The sequence below is a fragment of the Labeo rohita genome, chromosome 22, assembly GCF_022985175.1.
Source record: "Labeo rohita strain BAU-BD-2019 chromosome 22, IGBB_LRoh.1.0, whole genome shotgun sequence".
In the NCBI taxonomy this organism is placed as follows: domain Eukaryota; kingdom Metazoa; phylum Chordata; class Actinopteri; order Cypriniformes; family Cyprinidae; genus Labeo; species Labeo rohita.
Window position 1 is genome coordinate 24945978 of NC_066890.1, and position 19787 is coordinate 24965764.

The following is a 19787-nucleotide window of genomic DNA, read 5'->3' on the forward strand; positions in this document are numbered from 1 at the left end:
TAATTTCGTGTGTGTATTTGTATTACTCTTCAAATTTTGGGTCAGTCATAATATGTAAGAAAATAATATTTTTATTTCGCAGTGGTGCATTTATTTGATCAAAAGTGACTTTAAGATTTTATATTGTTATAAAACAAAGTATTTCTATTTCAAATAAATGCACTTTCTGCTATTCGAAGAATCCTGAAAATCCTGAGTTAATTCAAAATACTAATACTAAAAAAAGTTTTCTGAATAACATTAATTATTAAAGTAGGTTTGACAAAACGAAAAAAGTTGTGATAAATGGAAATATATTTTTCAGTGTTATAACACGAGAAAAAAAATAAATAAATTAAAGACTGAAGACGAGTAATGATGCTGAAAATTCAGCTTTGCATCACAGGAATAAATTACATTGTAAAACATTCAAATCAAAAAGAATTATTCTAAATTTTAATAATCACAGTATTACTTTTTTTTTTTTTTAAATGTATTTACTTATTTTTGATCAAATAAGCATAACACATGCATTTAAAATTACTTATTTTATTCAAAATATTATCATTACAACATATGAGATGATGTTTAAAAGGCTGATAATTTATTTAAACGAGCTTAAAGGTCAAAACTGTCATTTCCATATCTGAAAAGGTTATGATTTAACACACTGAGTGTGAGGACAAATAAGTGATGCATAAATAGATGCATTCACACTGAAATCAAATATCTTTGTCATATCAGTGACACATTTATTATGAAATTCGTTTGCATTTTGCATCATCGGATGGAAAAACCAAACCTTGTAACAATTTTATTTACTCATTGTGTTCTAATATGTATTTTTCTCTTTAATAACGCAGTCTGTTCAGAGTATTCATAAATGATGAAGAGACCAAAAGGTGTTTACATCAATGTGACACATCACGCATTTTTATCACAGTCTCTCACCGCCCTCTATTGCGCGCGGTAGCCATAGTAACCGGCCAGAGGGGCACTTAGCAACAGAAAAGGAGGAGGCGCAGCATCATCTGCTGCGAGCGGAGGAAAAAACAGCCGATGCGATCGACCTTCATTTCATGCAGACCTGCTTCTTATAGTGAAAACCGGTCCTTTGTTAATATTAGACATCCTTAAAACTACATTAAGCGCTTTCATTGTAAATCTCAGTCGGCGCGATGAAGTTCGTCGTGGTTTTGGTCTCCGCCGGCCTTCTGGCATTTCTCGGCGCGGTCATCTGCATCATCGCCAGCGTGTATTCACGATCCTCGGCCGCCGCGCCCCAGGCGCTCTCCGACAACCGCTCACTCTCGCTCATGGAGCCGCTGGCTGGATCCGTAGCGCACGCCGGGCCGCTCGGAGCTCTCCATGGTGCTGAATCTTACGAAGGCGGCGGATTGGACATCGGCCTGGAGATACCGTCGCTCAATGAGCTGAGCACCGGGGACGTGACTGGGCCAAGTCCGAAACAGTTCACTCTCAATCGACTCATTTGTACCCCTGTTCCCATTACTGACTGCAAATCCAGAGGTTTGAGAGAACAAGCCGACGACCCGTTCGCCGATGAGGAGGACTGGAGCCTCCGCACCACCGCTGAGGAGCTCCGGCAGATCGTCATGCAACAAAACGACCAGATCCTCATGGACCAGAGGACCATCATGGAGCTCACCGGGAAGCTGTCGGAGTGTGAGAACGGACTGGAGGAGAGGAGTCTCCACGAGCGGAGTATGGGGGTATGGGCGGGCAACCGTCGCCACATGGCCGGGGATGATGTGAGCAGCTCGGTTGCAGTACAGCTGCAGACGGCGCGGGCTGTGGAGGAACTAGAGAGAGCGATTCTTCAACTCAAAGATCGTATAGAGAAGTTGGAGGTTGGTTTGAGAAACTATAAACACTTTAAATAAAAAGTCTGAACGCTTTTTGGAAGTTGGTGCCACGGGGGTATTTAGGGGAAACTGTTTTGTAAATGAACTAGTAGGCAAAGATGCCTGCAAATGTTTAAGATCTTGGGGATATTTGGGATAATTCATTGTGGCTGTTCATATTTTTATGTATCTCTGAGTGTCCTTCTCACCTGGTGAGTGGTTGCTTTCCCCTCCATCTTGTTCATCTCCTGGGTAGAAAGACATAAATAAATCATGAGGGAGGAGAGAATAGTACAGGTTCTTAGCTAGCTGGAACACTGTCAGCAGTCACACCTGAATTGTAGATGATTGTATATGATGTAGATTTATGGATCAGAGTTGTTACTGCTGAAAAAAAAATAAATAAATAAATATATATATATATATATATATAATGTTTTTGTTAATTAAAATAAAGCAGAAATTACTAGAACTAGTTCAAAACATCAATAAATACTATAATAGTTTAAAGGAATTGTCATTGAAAAAATTGTCATTGTTTAAAGGAAATGTTTTGATTTAATGTTAGGTTTCCTGTTCATTAGGATAAAATTATAATTGAAATATTGCGTGAACTAAAACATGCATGTTCTGTAAAGCTGCTATTGTGAAAAGTCCAACCCGATCTCATGGCAATTCGTACGTTTTACGAGGTGGCTAATTCGGATGAATTTGTAAGATTTTTGCTAAATCGTGCATATTTTACAAATTCCCCAATTCGTATAAATTCGTAGGAATGACCTAACCCTAACCCCGGCCCTAAACCTACCCAGCAGCCACAGAACATCAATATGATGTCAGGTTGACTTTGGACATGACGTCAGAGATACATTGCATTTTGGTTGAGAATGAAAATCGGGTTGATGTCAGTATTTGACGCCAATTTGATATTGACTTAACGTTAAGTTTTGGTCACCCAATGTCACAACCGAAAATTAACTAAATATCGACGTCTTATGATGTTGTGAGCTTGCTGGGTACCGGTCACTGGGGTCTAGACAAATCGTACGAGTGAGGTCGCATTAGCCATTTTGTAAAATTTATACAAATTGGTAGTGAGATAGAGTTGGAAAACTCATGTCCTTCCAAACCCATATGATTTTTTTTGAAGAACGTAGTGGTCACTGTTTTCTATGCAATTACAGGGAGCTTTCAGGCTTCAGAAAGCATGTAAAAGCACCATAAAAGATTTTAAAAGGTAGTTTTTATAACCTATACACTAAATTTTGAATCTTCTAAGACCATATAATAGGTGTTTGAGAAACATAACGAAATGCAAGTTATTGTTCACTCAAAATATTGACATCCATTCTAGCTCTCCTTAAATGAAAATTAATTTGAAAAGTTTGTCTGTTTCAAAGCAAATCATTCTGTTGAGTTCTCGTAATTCAAATGAATCTAAAATAGTGAGATACACGTTGAACAGGATGTATTAGGTTTCGCAATAATGACTTCTTGCATAATTCTCTCGCAGTTGGAGATAGGCCCGGCAGCAATGAACCACACTGAGCATACTGTGAGCACGCTGGGGAGTGTAGTGGTGGGCGAGCCTGGCAGGCCTGTGGAGGATCTAGAGGGAGAGCTGGAAAAGAAGATTAGGCTGCTGGAGAAAGAGAGGAAGAACCTTCGGAAAGAGACCCAGAGCCACCACCAACACATTGACCAGGGAATCAACACCCTGCAGGAGCGTATTGCAGAGCTGGAGCAGAGTAAGGACAAAGGTTTGCTCAAACTCAAGAGAAGGGGGATTAAAAGGGTCTCTTTATTTTCAACTCACACTTTCGATCTTTCCTTCCCAGGTCTTACAGAGTACAGTTACCCACAAGGGTATAAACTTTCCTTCCCAGTGCGGACTAACTACATGTATGGGCTTGTCAGGCGGAATATTCCAGAGATGTACGCCTTCACGGCGTGTCTGTGGCTCAAGCCTGCCGAGAGTGGAATCGGGACGCCATTTTCCTACGCTGTACCAGAACAACCCAATGAACTTGTCCTGCTCCAGGGCATTCATAATCCAGCAGAACTTCTCATCAATGATAAGGTAATATCCACTACACCTGATTTCCTCAAATCCAGACCTGGAGGGCCACTGCTCTGCATAGTTTAGCTCCAACCCTAATCAAAGACACCTGAGCAAGCTAACCAAGGTCTTTAGAAATGATAGGGAGGTGAGTTTGATCAAGGTTTAAGCTAAACTCTGCAGGGCACTGGTCCTCCAGGCCCAGATTTGAAGAACTCTGCACTACACCTTCCTTCCGCAGCAACCTTGCGCAATATAACTGGTGAAATCAGTCTTTCCCTTAATTTACAGGTGGCACAGCTGCCTCTGTCTTTGCCCCAGGGGATCTGGCAGCACATATGTGTGAGTTGGACCCTACGGGATGGAGTTTGGAAAGCATATCAGAGTGGAAAGATGAGAGGACGGGGTGAAGGGTTGTCCGCATGGCACCCAATCAAATCCGGAGGTGTCTTGGTGTTGGGCCAGGAACAGGTAAGTAAGAAAGTGTATCCTGAAAGAGTCTGAGTAAACCCTCAAAGTTTTCACTCTGGTTGCAAAAAAATATACCTTTAGTGTGTGCCTTTTTCATTGGGGCAGTACCCTCAACGGTACATCTATGTACTTTATTTACCCCTAAATGGTTCATAGTTGTAGTGAATGTAAAAACAGGCACCTTTTAGGAGTAGATAAGGTACAAGGTTGTCCTTTTGGGGTTAGTTCACCAGTGACAAGCAAATAAATTTACAATTTTTGCACATTCGTTCCTAAGAGTGTTTGGATCCTTCAGGGATCCTCTCCAGATCTCCAGATCCTTGTAAGGTACAAAGGTATACCTTTGAGGGTCCTATCCCAGTGACAAGATGTTGGACTTGTAAGGTGATGATACACGGGGCAACGTTTGAGCAGTGTTGCCATCAATGGCCAATCAGGTGAGACAGTACCCACAACCGATCAGACAGAATATTTGTTGCCCATTTTCAATGGGAATGTGCCTAAGCAACATCACTTGGCAAAACTGCACGGCAACATTACCCCGTGTATCATTAACATTTTTGGACATTATTTCTGATCCAATCGTATGTTTATCCATGTGTAACCCTTCGGTTCTCCTTGGCTTCACTGCAGGACACCCTCGGTGGGCGGTTTGATGCATCCCAGGCTCTTGTTGGGGAGCTTTCCTTGTTTAACCTGTGGGACCGGGTGTTGTCACCAACAGAGGTTGCTGCTCTGGCAGCATGTGCAGAATCACCCCGCTTGGGGAATATAGTGCCCTGGACTGACCGAGATGTGGACGTGTTTGGTGGGGCCGTCAAGGACCCCGTGGACCCCTGCCTTCAGAGCTCCCATCCCCGGCAGTGAGCAGGGCCATGGGTTGATCCCTTTCTTTTTTTAAGGCGAGGGTAAATGAGACAAAAATGGCCTGAAAGGTATGACAACTGTGCCATGGTCCCGTTCTGTGTATAGAATATATTTACCGTAGAGCTACACTCTCACTGAGTGTTTGTTTCTGCAGGGAAGGGATTTGTCTGTGTGTGTGGTTGTGTTACTTCGGATAGAGCTGCTGCCGAAGGCTTTTAAAGGCCTGTTTGCGTCTCGTGTTGCTTGTGTTATTTCACGCCCTTCTTCTCAAAGCATTACCGCACAATGGTCCCTTCAGATATAGAGAATGTTTTTTCTAATACGATGGATGTGGCTCATTCTCACAGCACTTGTCTTGCTCTTGTTTCATTATTTGTGTAAAGTGGAGCTTTCGTTTCTTTCCCAGAGCAGCTTTTTCCTTTCTTGTTTTTTTTACCGACCCCATAGGGTCATTTTTCTTGTAATACACTATTATTTCAGTCCAGCAGCACTTAAAGGTGTACAATGTCTTATCTTTATCATAACATGTCTTAAATTTTTGTCTTTTGGCATCTGGTCAAATGGGTCCTTACCCTAGAGTGTACTCTCTCACACAGATTCAGCGAGAATCCAAAACATCAAAAATGTGTCATTTAAAGCTTAACATCTTAAACGTTAAACAAAATTTTGAAGATCTAATGTGCAGACCACACACTATGAAAATATGAATGTAAAACAGTGTTTAGCATCTTGTCGTGTTATCATTGCACTGCATCTAGCCATCTTTGCCCCCTCACAGAGAAAAGCTTATGGGGAAGTGCCTGTCTGTTTATTTGACTCTTGCTATTGGTTGATGATCAGCTGTGATGTCAGTATAGTGCTTCTTCATATTTGCACCACCAAGGATCTACAATGATATTGTGACAAATGTGGATGAAAATATTAAAACTGTGAAGAAACTGAAATATGAGTGCATTGTTTATCTATTTGTCTATCTATTGACAGTCTGTCTGTTCATCTATCTATCTATCTATCTATCTATCTATCTATCTATCTATCTATCTATCTATCTGTGGTCTATCGATCGGTTGGTCAGTCTGTCTGTCTATCTATCTATCTATCTATCTATCTATCTATCTATCTATCTATCTATCTATCTATCTGTCCATCTGTCTGTCTGTCTATCTATCTATCTATCTATCTATCTGTCTATCTATCTATCTATTGATTGATCGATCAATAGGTTGGTCGTTTGGTCTGTCTGTCTATCTATCTATCTATCTATCTATGATCTGTCTATCTGTCCATCTGTCTATCATCTATCTATCTATCTATCTATCTATCTATGATCTGTCTATCTGTCCATCTGTCTGTCTGTCTATCTCTTTCTCTCTCTCTCTCTCTCTCTATCTATCTATCTATCGACTGATAGGTCAGTCTGTCTGTCTGTCTATCTATCTGATCTATCTGTCTATGGTCTATCGATGGATTGATCGGTCAGTATGTTCATCTATCTATCTATCTATCCATCTATCTATCTATCTATCTATCTATCTATCTATCTGTCTGTCTGTCTGTCTATCTATCTATCTTCTATCTGTCTATCTTTCTATCTATCTATCTATTGATCGATCGATCAATAGGTTGGTCGTTTGGTCTGTCTGTCTGTCTATCTATCTATCTATGTATGATCTGCCTATCTGTCCCTGTCTGTCTGTCTATCTATCTATCTATCTATCTATCAGTCTACCTATCTATCGACTGATAGATCGGTCTGTCTGTCTGTCTATCTATGGTCTGTTCATCTGTCTATCTGTCTATGGTCTATCGATGGATTGATTGGTCTGTATATTCATCTATCTATCTATCTATCTATCTATCTATCTATCTATCTATCTATCTATCTATCTTTCTGTGGTCTATCGATCAGTCAGTCGGTCGGTCTGTCTGTCTATATATCTGTCTATACACTGCTCCTTTAACCGAAACAAAGCACTTACGATATATACATAAAATAACACTGTACTGTATATGCACACTCTCAATGTCAAGAATGACTCAAATGCATGCAAATCCTCGTTATTATCATTCTCATCCTCTCATTGCTCTCTTCATGCTGCTGCTGCTGCTGCTGTTGAATTATAGATGTGTGTTAATCACCCCCTCCATCACACCGACCTCTGCTGCTTCTCTCCGGCCAGCAAAATCCTTTTCTGTATATGTGTGTGTGTAATAGTTCCTCTTAGCTCGGTATCCATCATATAATCTTTACACAATCACATAAAAATAAAATCATGATATGGATGGTGTACAACAGGTGCCTTTATTCTTCACAGCATTTGTCAGACATATTCATAAAGCAACACTTTTATCAGATGTAATGCTCTGTAAGTGTGATTATGTTCCAGACTTTCATCTGTTGCAAGCCTCCTGTCTTTTCTTCTCCTTCTAAGGTACTATTCTTACTTATATTCCTGCTTAAATCAGTGGTTAGATTATCTCCTCCCCCTTCTTTTATTTGTAAATCTATCTAGAAATGGAAAATCCCTTATAATCCACAAATCAAAACATGGTCTGTCTGGGAAACTCATGGAAAGCTTTTAGATGATCAAGCATCTCAAAATCAGCACCATCCAATGCATTAAGTACTGTATATCCTAACCTTCAAATGACTAGCTTAATGCTCTCACTGAATATTAAATTGGGATATATGAGAAACTATTTAGCTTTATTGCAGTGTTGTAAAGTGTATCCTGTTAACTTACAGAGGGATCATTCATCCAAAAATGAAAATTCTGTCACATCACCCTCAACCTGTATGAGTTTCTTTCTTCTGTGGAACATAAAAGAAGATATTTTGAAGAGTGTTAGTACCCAAACAGTTGCTGGTAGCCATTGACTTCCATAGTATTGAAAAAGTCAATGGCTACCAGCAACTGTTTGGTTATTCTCAGAGCAGCAGTGTGGCTTCTTGCTGACAGGTCCCAGATCAGTGTGACAGTTATCTGGGGCAAACTCACCAGCTGTGCACAGATGTATCTAGAGCTTAATACAGGTCAGTAAAAAGCAAGAGAGTAAACAACACAGATGATTGTAGTGGGACCAATGCAGCATCTAGACAGCAGGCTTCACCCTGCTCAGACCACAGTGGGGTTACATGGGGATAAAACGCAGCTGGTGTCTGTGCTCATAAAATACTGAGCTTAAAGAGATACCAAAAATGAAAATTCTCTCATCATTAACTCAATGTGTGGATAAAAGCTGTGTCAGTATTCACAGATGATTGTAGTGGGACCAATGCAGCATCTAGACAGCAGGCTTCACCCTGCTCAGACCACAGTGGGGTTACATGGGGATAAAACGCAGCTGGTGTCTGTGCTCATAAAATACTAAGCTTAAAGAGATACCAAAAATGAAAATTCTCTCATCATTAACTCAATGTGTGGATAAAAGCTGTGTCAGTATTCAGCCTAAAGGTTTGGAATGACATCAAAGCAAGTAAATGAGAACAGAATATTCATTTTAAGTGAATAATTTATTTTGATATATATATATATATATGTATATATATATATATATATATATATATGTATAATATGTGTTATTTTTTATTTAGTACTGACCTGAGTAAGATATTTCACAAAAAAGACTTTTACATATAATCCACAAGAGAAAATAATAGTTGAATTTATAAAAATGACCCTGTTCAAAAGTTTACATACACTTGATTCTTAATACTGTGTTGTTACACGAATAATCCACAGCTGTGTGTGTGTTTTTTTTTAGTGATAAAAAGTTTTAGTTTTTCCCTTGTTTGTCCTGAACAGTTAAACTGCCTGCTGTTCTTCAGAAAATTCCTTCAGGTCCCACAGATTCTTTGTTTTTTCAGCATTTTGTGTATTTGAACTCTTTCCAGCAATGACTGTATGATTTTGAGATCCATCATTTCACACTAAAGACAACTGAGGGACTCATACGCAACTACTACAGAAGTTTCAAATGCTCACTGATGCTCCAAAAGGAAAAATTATGCATTAAGAGCCAGGGGTGTAAACTTTTGAACAGAATGAAGATGTGTACATTTTTCTTATTTTGCCTAAACATCATATTTTGGTCATTTAGTACTGCCATTCAGAAGCTACAGAAGATACTTGTTTCCCAGAAGATAAAATAAGTTAAATTTACAGTGTTATATAATGATATGTTTCCTGCTACAGGCGGTTTTAGTTTTAAAAATAACAGAATAATTTCGTTTTCCTCCATTTAATTTTTTCTATATTCAGAATAATGAATTTAAAACATACATTAATTTCATAACATTATTTATGCAGTTGTAATTGCGATGTAAATATGGATTTTGCTAATACTAGTTTTATATCTGACATACATGTAGCTACATGTATTAAAGAATCACATTTTAATTCATGCTTATATTGATATATTGATATATGTGGTAAGTCACAACAACTTACGACATATATCATTTACCCCACAAAATACATGCCAATATTAGTCCATTCTTAGCTGTAAATTAATTAAATCGGCACTGATTAATAACAAAGCTGTGATTCGCCAAAAGACAGCATGATATGATGATTTCCTAAACAAATATGTATTTATTTTATTTAGTTATCTTGCGGCCACGCAGAAGCCCACAGCGCAAAATGGCCTAATCAGCAATGCGTATCTATGAGCAACTTTGGAACGTTAGTTGGCTCGTTACGTCACAGTATAAACGGCTCAGATGGAATTAAAAAATAAACACTTGCGGTTTGTTGCTAGGGAGCAACACCAGAGGGACCGATCACCAGTTGCTCTCAAGTCGATGAAGACTGGAGCAATGAAGTGTTTCAAGACTTAGTTGGTGATTTGTCTGAATGGAGTGCCGATGTCCTCCATGCTCTTAATGGTCCCAGAAGACAGTCTGTGACATGTCCGACTCTAGCGACATGTCTGACTCTGGCATTGACGTCCCCCAGAGTCCAGTCTGTGGTACGTCCGACTCTAGCGACATGTCTGACTCTGGCGTTGATGTCTCCCAAAGTACAGTCTGTGACCTGTCCAAGTGTAGTGATGACGTCCCAGAAGCTACAGTCTGTGACTTGTCCGACTCTAGTGACATGTCTGACTCAGGCATTGACATCCCCCAAAGTACAGTCTGTGACCTGTCCAGCTGTAGTGATGACGTCCCAGAAGCTACAATCTGTGACATGTCAGACTCTAGCGACATGTCCAGCTCTGGTGTTGACGTCCCCCAAAGTACAGTTTGTGACCAGTCCAGCTGTAGTGATGACATCCCAGAAGCTACAGTCTGTGCTATGTCCGACTGTAGTGATGGCATCCCTCCAGCCTTTTTGTGTGCCGTGTCCTACTGTAGCGATGACGTCCCTCCATCTTCATCCTGTAAAATGTCTTACAGTAGTAATGATGACTTCCTCGAAACTACAGTCTGTGGCATGTCCAGCTATAGTGATGACGTCCCTCCATCTCCATGCTGTGACATGTCTGACTGTAGTAGTGTTGACATCCTTGAAGCTGCAACCTGTCAAACAGAGGACACTGTGGCACCTCAGTTGAGTCAGCTGCAGGATGAGACAACAGTTATTGGTGAGTTTGCTAAGATAACCTAAACATAATCCAACACACTCACATTTTATTCATCTGTCACTGCTTACAATATTTATGTACCCAATCATTTTTGTCATATTATTGTCTCACTTTCTCCTTTGCAAGAAGACGTCTCTCTCTTCTTCCTGCACAGAATGCAATGATGTGATTCGCTGCTATCTGCAGATCGATACAAAGCAGCGGATTCAACTGGAGAAACTCAGTCTCCACAACTGGATTAAGGTATTAATTACATTCTGAAGATTTTTAACATTAGATTTGTTACACTACCTTCTAATACATGCTGTAAGTGTCATATATACACGCCACAAGAGGACAAACTTCAGCTCTGTATTTTTATATTTCAACAAGCGTTCTTAAATTTATGTTTCTTTTCCCCACTTACTTGAAATATAATGTTACATGTTGTTTGTGTAATGTATTTGAACAGTTAACCTGATTTCTGTTTTTGTTTCAGATTGCAGACAAGAAGAAATGAGGAACAGCATGATCATCAGCTTTCTTAAAGAAGAAATTCTAGAATTCATGTTAACTTTTCAATTTAACTTGTTAAACTGATTGTTTATTTATTTATTTATTACTTTGGAAAAAGTGTTCTCAGACTTTTGAACTGCATTGTATCTTACTGAGTTAAATTATATGATTTTAGTTTATAACTTCAATATTTATAATTTATACCTTGCTTTTTGCTGGTACTTTCAATGTAAACTTTGCCAGATTCCTGTATATGTATTAATAATAAAGATGTCTAAAAAAATAATTAAAAAAATGGTCAGTGATGTAAGAGTGAGTATTAAGAACCACAGCACACTTTAGTTAAGCTGTGTGCAAATTTTTGGAAAGGTTTTTTTTATTATGCATATTTTTGTATATATTTACACAAAATGAAGACATGTAAAGTTCACATTAATAAAGATCTGCATATTTATTTATATATATATGGTAGATAATTCATGGAAAATGTGCCATGCTTAAGCAGAAGATTTCTGCTGCCTGGTGGAAAACAAACACTTAAAAAATAAAAATTACATGATATTACCACTATGACAGTAGATGGCTGCAGAGGATCACAGATTCATTTATTTGTCATTGTAGGTATTTTCAGATTATGCTGTTGGATTTATAAATAGACATAAAAAAATTCACTGTTATAACATTAAAAAAATTGCATTTGCCATCTAGTCTATAGCCCATACACTTAAATAACCTGTGCATACAGTAGCATTTCACCTCAAAATGAGATTTTGGCCAAATGTATTACAACAGAAAAAAACTGAGTGCCCATATAGCTACAACAAACTTTGTAACCTGTTGATAAAAATGATGTTAATGACGGACAAAATGCGCATTTGCACACATTTGCTAGTCAAAAACCCAGTAACTGCATTTGAGTTTGCCACAAAGCGACTGAGTGATCCTTTATTACCATTTAACCATATTATATGGTTGCATGGTTCATGTTTACACTGTTAATATGCAGGTATTCCCTAGGTGCAGAAATCTCAAATTCAAAAAGTTTTCTTCTGAAACATCAGTGAGCATCTGAACCTTCTGTAAAGGTGCATATGAGTCTCTCAGTTGTCCTCAATGTAAAAAGAATGGATCTCAAAAGCATACAGTCATTGTTGGAAAGGGTTCAAATACACACAAAGTGCCGAAAAACCAAGGATTTCCGGATTTCTCTGTAGAACAGCAGGCAGTTTAACTGTTCAGGACAAACAATGGACTCATGAACAGCTATCACTAAACAAAAAAACTTTGGATTACAGTACTGTGCAAAAGTCTTAGGCCACTAGTATTTTCATCAGCTAAAAAATGGTTTAAAGTCAGTTATAGTCGGTCTGTTGCTGTAGTGTGTCAGGAGGAAATATCAGTTTACATTTCTAAACATTCATTTTGCCATTAATTGTAATAATCCAGTGAGATTTTTGTATGGAGCACAGGCTGTTGTCAGACTCCTTGTACATTTTGGAGATGTTGCCACAGTTCTTCTGGATTTAGTCTGTCTCAGTTTTTCTGTTTCTTCATGTCATTCCAGAGACAGACTGGATGATGGTGAGATCAGATCTCTGTGTGGAGCACTGGCTGGTGTCAGACTGCCTGTGCAAACAAAAATCTCACTAGATTATTACAATTAATGGCAAACAGAATGTTTGGAAATGTAAACTGATGTTTTCTACTGACACATTACAGCAAAAGATAGAAATAACTTACTATAAACCATTTTTGGCTGGTGAAAATACTAGTGGCCTAAGACTTTTGCACAATACTGTATATATGTAAACACCCGTGAAATGTGAAATATTTTATTCAGATCAGTACTAAATAAAAAATAGCATGCATTTTGTATGATCCCTTTGTATGTTTATATGCAAGGCATGGTGTATGTAAACTTTTGACTTCACCTTTATTTTCCACCATATCCACCAAGATTATTTTATTTTTGCTTGTAAACTGTGCTTGATCTGTGTATATTTTTCTCCTGATTCAGACGAGGTGACTTTTTTACTGGAAAAAGCAACATTAATAGCCATTATGACTCTACTTTAGCTGGAAGTAACAGTTTTTAAGTTCAAAACGTCTTAATGATGGACTTGTTTCTTAAAAACATGCCGCTTTTCACTTCACAGGACATTAGTGGATGGACTGGAGTCATGTGGATTGCTTGTGTATTGTTGTGATGTTTTTATCAGCTGTTTGGACTCTGACGGCACCCATTCATTGCAAAGGATCCGTCGGTGAGCAAGTGATGTAATGCTAAATTTCTCCAAATCTGTTCAGATGAAGAAACCAACTCATCTACATCTTGGATAGCCTCAATTTTCATTTTTGGGTTAACTACGGGTTATGAAGAAACTTATAAATGAAGAAAACTTCAAAAATCTTGCTAAATGACCATAGAAATTCCGTAGTAGATACATACCGGTACATGACATGTTCTTGGACGAACGAATGAACGACACGCTCACGGACCAATCACGACAGGCGACGCGTTACGAGGGGCGGGGTTACGCACACAGCTGTCGCTCAGGAGTGGTTGCTATGGTGGACATGTCTCTCTAGCGATGTCGGTTTAAGCACATCAAACTTAAAGTTCCGTTCATTACGGTACGTAAATGTCTCTTTATACTTCGCAACCTAGTTTATATGCAACGTTAAACACCTAGGTAGATAATATAATGTCAGTAGAAAGAAAAACGACCGACCTGGTTATACAAATGAGCTAAGCAAGCTAACAAGCTAGCAGTTTTCCCAAGAAGACACTATTCGCTTTTCAAAACAAAGCTAATAATCGCTTCATACGCATTACGAAACATTCTAAAATATGTTTACGTTACATTGCATTTATTTCAATAAACGTGCTGTAGTATTAGCATTGTTGTTTGGACATGAAACCATGGTAATGTCATTAAACCTTACAAGTTAACGTTAAATATCATTGTATTCTTTTAAGTAACATTGCTGTACTGTAGTGTTTTGAAGTACCACAGTATTGCTGATACCACAGTTTCAAAAGCTATAAAATTAAGGTCCATTTAAGATTAATTTTATTAGATCTGATTTCTGATATCACAGTCCTTTTTTTCTCACCTACAGCTAATCATCATGGCAGAGACAGTCGATGGCAAGAAGGACGAGGCAGACTATAAGAGACTACACAGCTTTCCTCTCATACGGGTAAAGAAAAACTTGTGTCAATAGATGTGAATCGTCACTGATAACACATTATGAATATTATAAACTTTTTGATACAGTTTTAAACAAAAATGTGTGGAAAAGCACGTTTTCTGAGTGCTTTCCTGAACTCGGTCAATCATGGCATTGGTAACACCAAAAATTATTGGTTTGTTACATGCATGAACTGATAAAAATGTATGTCTTCAACACAGTCTTTATTTTTTTTTTTGGAGATAAAAGCAACAGTCAGATACGTAAAGAAGGTAGTTGAGAAATAACTGACATAAAATACATAAAAAATTAAGCTTTTTTTAACTTTAACCATGAAATATATTGGTCAAAATGACTCACAAGCATCTCAGTCATAATAGAAATTCCGATAATACAGGTATTACGACTCAAAATGAGTCTAAAAGTCACAAAACTTCAAGAAAACCCTTAAAAATCTATGCGGGTCAAATTGACCCGAAACGTATATTTCCTTCACAGCACACAGATATGTCTGAGGAGATGCGGGTGGAGACTATGGAGCTCTGCGTTACGGCGTGTGAGAAGTTTGCCACTAATAATGAGGTTAGTTCTCATTGCCATCTAAGTGAAGCATTTCTGATATTTGAGAAGTTATACAATGAGATCTCCTTTGTGATTTTTTTTTTTTTTTTGTTCATTTGGGATGCTTCTTTTTCAACAGAGTGCTGCTAAAATGATAAAGGAGTCAATGGATAAGAAGTTTGGGAGCTCTTGGCATGTGGTGATTGGCGAGGGCTTCGGTTTCGAAATTACGCACGAAGTGAAGAACCTGCTTTACATGTTCTTCGGTGGAGGTTTGGCAGTTTGCGTATGGAAGTGTTCCTAACCCAAGCCCTAAATGACTGACAAACACACTTTTTCATGTGCTTTCTGACTTTATAATGGATGTGCCACATGAGTATGTACTGAACAGGGTGCATCATTTCATACGGTTTATTTTGAATGTAGCATTTTATGTTTTCATCTCTGTTTTAGCTGTTCTCTCAAAGCTGGCAGGCCATCTGTGGTTTTATTGTCCATCTCTGTCACTCTTTCTCCATCTGTCTCTTTTCTGTCTTTTTATCTGTCCATTCTCAGTTGCTTATCATTTCCATCCCTTTCATTTTTTTCTGAAGGATAAAGTATTTTTATAAGACAAAGTGCTATTTTTTAATTAATATGTGAATACATATGATCTGTTTCTAAAACCTCAGATATTTTATAGGAGTTGTACATTTTGCACATTGTAATGTGTAATTGTTTTTATTAATAACTTATGTTATTGTCTTGTGTAATAAAACCTACTTAGAAATCTCTTTTGTACCTGCTATACATAATTTGAAATGTTGCGAAAATGTGCTCATTCTCAGGTCTTCCGAGATGTAGATGAGTTTGTTTCTTCATATGAACAAATTTGGAGGAAGTTAGCATTAAATCACTTGCTCACCAGTGGCTCTGCAGTGAATGGGTGCCATTAGAATGAGAGTCTAAACAGCTGATAAAAACTTCAAAATAATCCACAAGTAATCCACACCACTCCCAATCCATGAATTAAACAGCTTGTGAAGTAAAAAGCTGAGTATTTGTAAGAAACACTGTAAAAAGTTAAGTTAACTTAAAATCTTAAGTTAAGCAGCTGCCTTTAAAATTTTAAGTTAAAGCAACTTAAAACTACAAGTCATTTCAACTAATAAGTTAAATCAACTTGTATTACTATATTAACTTATATTTTCAAAATGTATACAGTATACACACATTTTGTGAACAAAACATTTTATTTTGGATGTGATTAATCACGATTAATGATTTGACAGCACTATAAATTACTCATATTTTGGCCAGAAGCAGCGATTTAAATGTAAAATGTTTTGATGTATTTGTTTCTTAAATATGCTGCTTTTCACTTAACAAGATGTTAATTAATGGACTGGAGTAGTGTGGATTACTTCTGTAGGCTATGGTATGTTTTTATCAGCTGTTTGGACTCTCATTCTGACGACACCCATTCACTGCAGAGGATCCATTGGTGAGCAAGTGATGTAATGCTAAATTCTGATGACAAATTCCTACTTTTTAATACAATGCTGTTTTAGAGCCACGTAAAAAAAAAAACAAACTAAGATTATGAGATTAAAGTCATAATATTTTGAGAATGAAGTTGAATCATTTCGAGAATAATGTTGAAATACTACGAGAATAAAGTCTAAATATTATCAGAATAAAGTCAAAATACTACAAGAATATAGTCGAAATGTTCTGAGAATAGTCGAAATATTTCGAGAATAAAGTTGAAATACTACAAGAATATAGTTGAAATGTTTCGAGAATAAAGTCTAAATGTTTTGAGAATAAAGTTGAAATATTATGAGAATAAAGTTTAAATGTTTTGAGAATGAAGTCTAAATATTTTGAGAATATAGTTGAAATACTACAAGAATATAGTTGAAATGTTTCAAGAATAAAGTCTAAATGTTTTGAGAATAAAGTCGAAATATTTCGAGAATAAAGTTGAAATATTATGAGAATAAAGTTGAAATACTACAAGAATATAGTCGAAATGTTTCGAGAATAAAGTTGAAATATTACGAGAATAAAGTCAAAATACTACAAGAATATAGTTGAAATGTTTCGAGAATAAAGTCTAAATATTTTGAGAATAAAGTTAAAATATTATGAGAATAAACATTTTAACTTTATTCTCAAAATATTTTGACTTTAATCTCACAATATTTCAACTTTTTCTCATAGTATTTCGACTTTATTCTTGAAATATTATGACTTGAATCTCGTAATCTTAGGTTTTTGTTTTATTTTTTAACATGGCACTAAAACGCTATCATATTTAAATGAGCTGTCAGTAGAGAAAAATACCTATTATATATCCCTAATGGATATGTATTGAGAAAGTATGTGTTTTTAAAGAGCATGGGTTCAAATGCTTTGAGTTTTTGAAGCACGTTTTATTGCACAAGGATTATTGCACAAGGGGGTGTAGACATCTGGCTCAGAGCATCTGTTTACTCAGACGCACGCTGACCTACTGTCAGGTCACTGTGCCCTCCATACCAATGGGTACACTTTAACCTTTCTTTGCACAACTTTTCACATTTAAATATTCATACTTGCAGCAAAAGGATGATTTCCTTTGTGCCTGGCCTCTTACCTTATGCTTAAAAATATTTTTTCACCCAGAAATTACAATTTCGTCATCATCTACATGCCATCATGTTGTTCCAAAACCAAAACACACACACTCAAAAGATGTTTAGCCTAATGTTCATGCCATGCTTTTCCATCTAATAAAATTTCATGGGCACAGCTGTCAAGATCCAGAAAATGACAAAAAGTATGATAAAAAAGATTTAGTGCAAGTGCAAACCACATTTTGGTGTTAAAATAGTACGCCAGGATTTACTAAAGACATGCAGTGAAGAATTAGCTCTAAAAAGCATGGACACAGTTATTTTTCCGCCTGACTTTTTAATTGACACAGAAAAATATCTGAGTTACCCCCCGCCCCCATTTATTAATTAAAAGCTCTCCTGTCCCCATGTTGAGAGAAATCGGGAGTAAGATGTTAGTTCTAAAATAAATGTGAACATGCATTAATTCATCTCACTCACAAAAAACAGATTCAGTATTCCTCAAAAACAGTGAAATTCAGCTCAGAATATCCTTTATGCATTTTATCCCATTTTATTTATCGATTCGATCGTCTTTGCTTCCGACCTGATGATCCAATTCAACCATACTAATAAGCAAAAATTACTCAAGATAATCTAACATTTGTAAGACTTTTTTTTATTACTTTATTACATTTTTTTTCTTCTGCATTCTTACTTTTCTGGGCCTTGAACGCGTCAGTTGTGTTGCTGTCTATTCAGGGTCAGAAAGCTCTCGGATTTCATCAAAAATATCTTAATTTGTGTTCTGAAGATGAACGAAGGCCTTGGTTTGGAACGACATGAGGGTGCGTAATTAAAGGAGAAGATTTACAGAACAAAAATTTACAGATAAGATACTCACCCCCTTATCATCCAACATGTTCATGTCTTTCTTTCTTCAGCCGTAAAGAAATTATGTTTTTTGAGGGAAACATTTCAGGATTTTTCTCCTTATAATGGACCGATATGGTGCCACGATTTTGAACTTCCAAAATGCAGTTTAAATGCGGTGTTATCTAGCGAAGCGATCTGTTATTTTCATTAAAAAAATACAATTTAAATACTTTTTAAGCTCAAACTCTCATCTTGTCTTGCTCTGCCTGAACTCTGTGTATTCTGGTTGAAGACAGTTAGGGTATGTTGAAAAACTCCAATAGTATTTTCTTTCAAAAATCATTTCAAAATCATCCTACATCACTGCAGAAGTACAGACCCAGTCTTTGCAACGTGAACACGCAAAGAAGATCAAACACCCTTAACAATAAAAGGTAAAACAGCGATGTAGGATGATTTTGAAGTTGAGGGAGAACATGAGATAGGAGTTTTTCAACATACCCTAACTGGAAAAAAAAAAGTTCAGGCAGAGCGAGACAAGACGAGCATTAAAAAGTATATAAATTGTATTATTTTTTATAAAAATAACCATTCGTTTTGCTAGATAAGACTGTTCTTCCTCGACTGGGATCATTTACAACCGCATTTGGGATCGTTTGAAGCCACATTTAAACTGACTTTTGGAAGTTCAGACTCGGGGCACCATATCAGTCCATTATATGGAGAAAAATCTCTAATTTCTTTACAACTGAAGAAAGAAAGACATGAACATCTTGGATGACAAGGGGGTGAGTACATTATCTGTCAATTTTTGTTCTGGAAGTGGACTTTTCCTTTAATGACAGAATTTTCATTTTTGGATGATACAAATCCAAATCCATCTTTCTGCATGGGTATATTATCAAACCACAGTCAATATTTTGGTCTGCAACATTTAACAAATACTCTTGAAAAATCTTTGCACAGCCTCCCACACTATAAACAACTTTACTTCAATCGTTTGCTCTTTGGCATCTCCCTTTTGATCAGCTTAATTTGAAAACTGTTACTTAGCAACCTTAGACATAATCGACTGTACGCTGATACAGAGCACTAAACTAATTATCAAGGATGTGAACTTATTTATCTATCTATCTATCTATCATGACTGGCATAGAGTCACGCCATACACTTCCCCTTCTGTTATGTTTCTGATCTCTGATTGTGTACCATTATGCAACATTAGCAAATGTGCAGATTTGATCACGAAAGCAG

At 37.1% G+C, this 19787-nt stretch overlaps 2 protein-coding genes across 3 annotated transcripts; both read left to right on the top strand.

The window, feature by feature from the left end:
- The first annotated feature begins 961 nt into the window (after positions 1-961).
- Positions 962-6218, top strand: nptxrb (neuronal pentraxin receptor b). Of its 2 annotated transcripts, none has more exons than XM_051095549.1 (5): positions 962-1850; positions 3358-3604; positions 3683-3924; positions 4195-4374; positions 5008-6218. In XM_051095549.1, the coding sequence occupies exons 1-5, from the start codon at positions 1158-1160 to the stop codon at positions 5239-5241; spliced, it is 1596 nt and encodes a 531-aa protein (XP_050951506.1). In that variant the 5' UTR covers positions 962-1157; the 3' UTR covers positions 5242-6218. The 2 variants fall into 2 exon arrangements, with proteins under 2 accessions (XP_050951506.1, XP_050951507.1); XM_051095550.1 differs by having other exon boundaries at positions 963-1850; positions 3358-3592; positions 5008-6217.
- A 7593-nt stretch (positions 6219-13811) lies between these two features.
- On the top strand, positions 13812-15851 carry dnal4b (dynein, axonemal, light chain 4b). The gene is made up of 4 exons (XM_051094204.1): positions 13812-13956; positions 14446-14526; positions 15016-15099; positions 15218-15851. The coding sequence occupies exons 2-4, from the start codon at positions 14455-14457 to the stop codon at positions 15380-15382; spliced, it is 321 nt and encodes a 106-aa protein (XP_050950161.1). The 5' UTR covers positions 13812-13956; positions 14446-14454; the 3' UTR covers positions 15383-15851.
- Positions 15852-19787: the final 3936 nt, after the last annotated feature.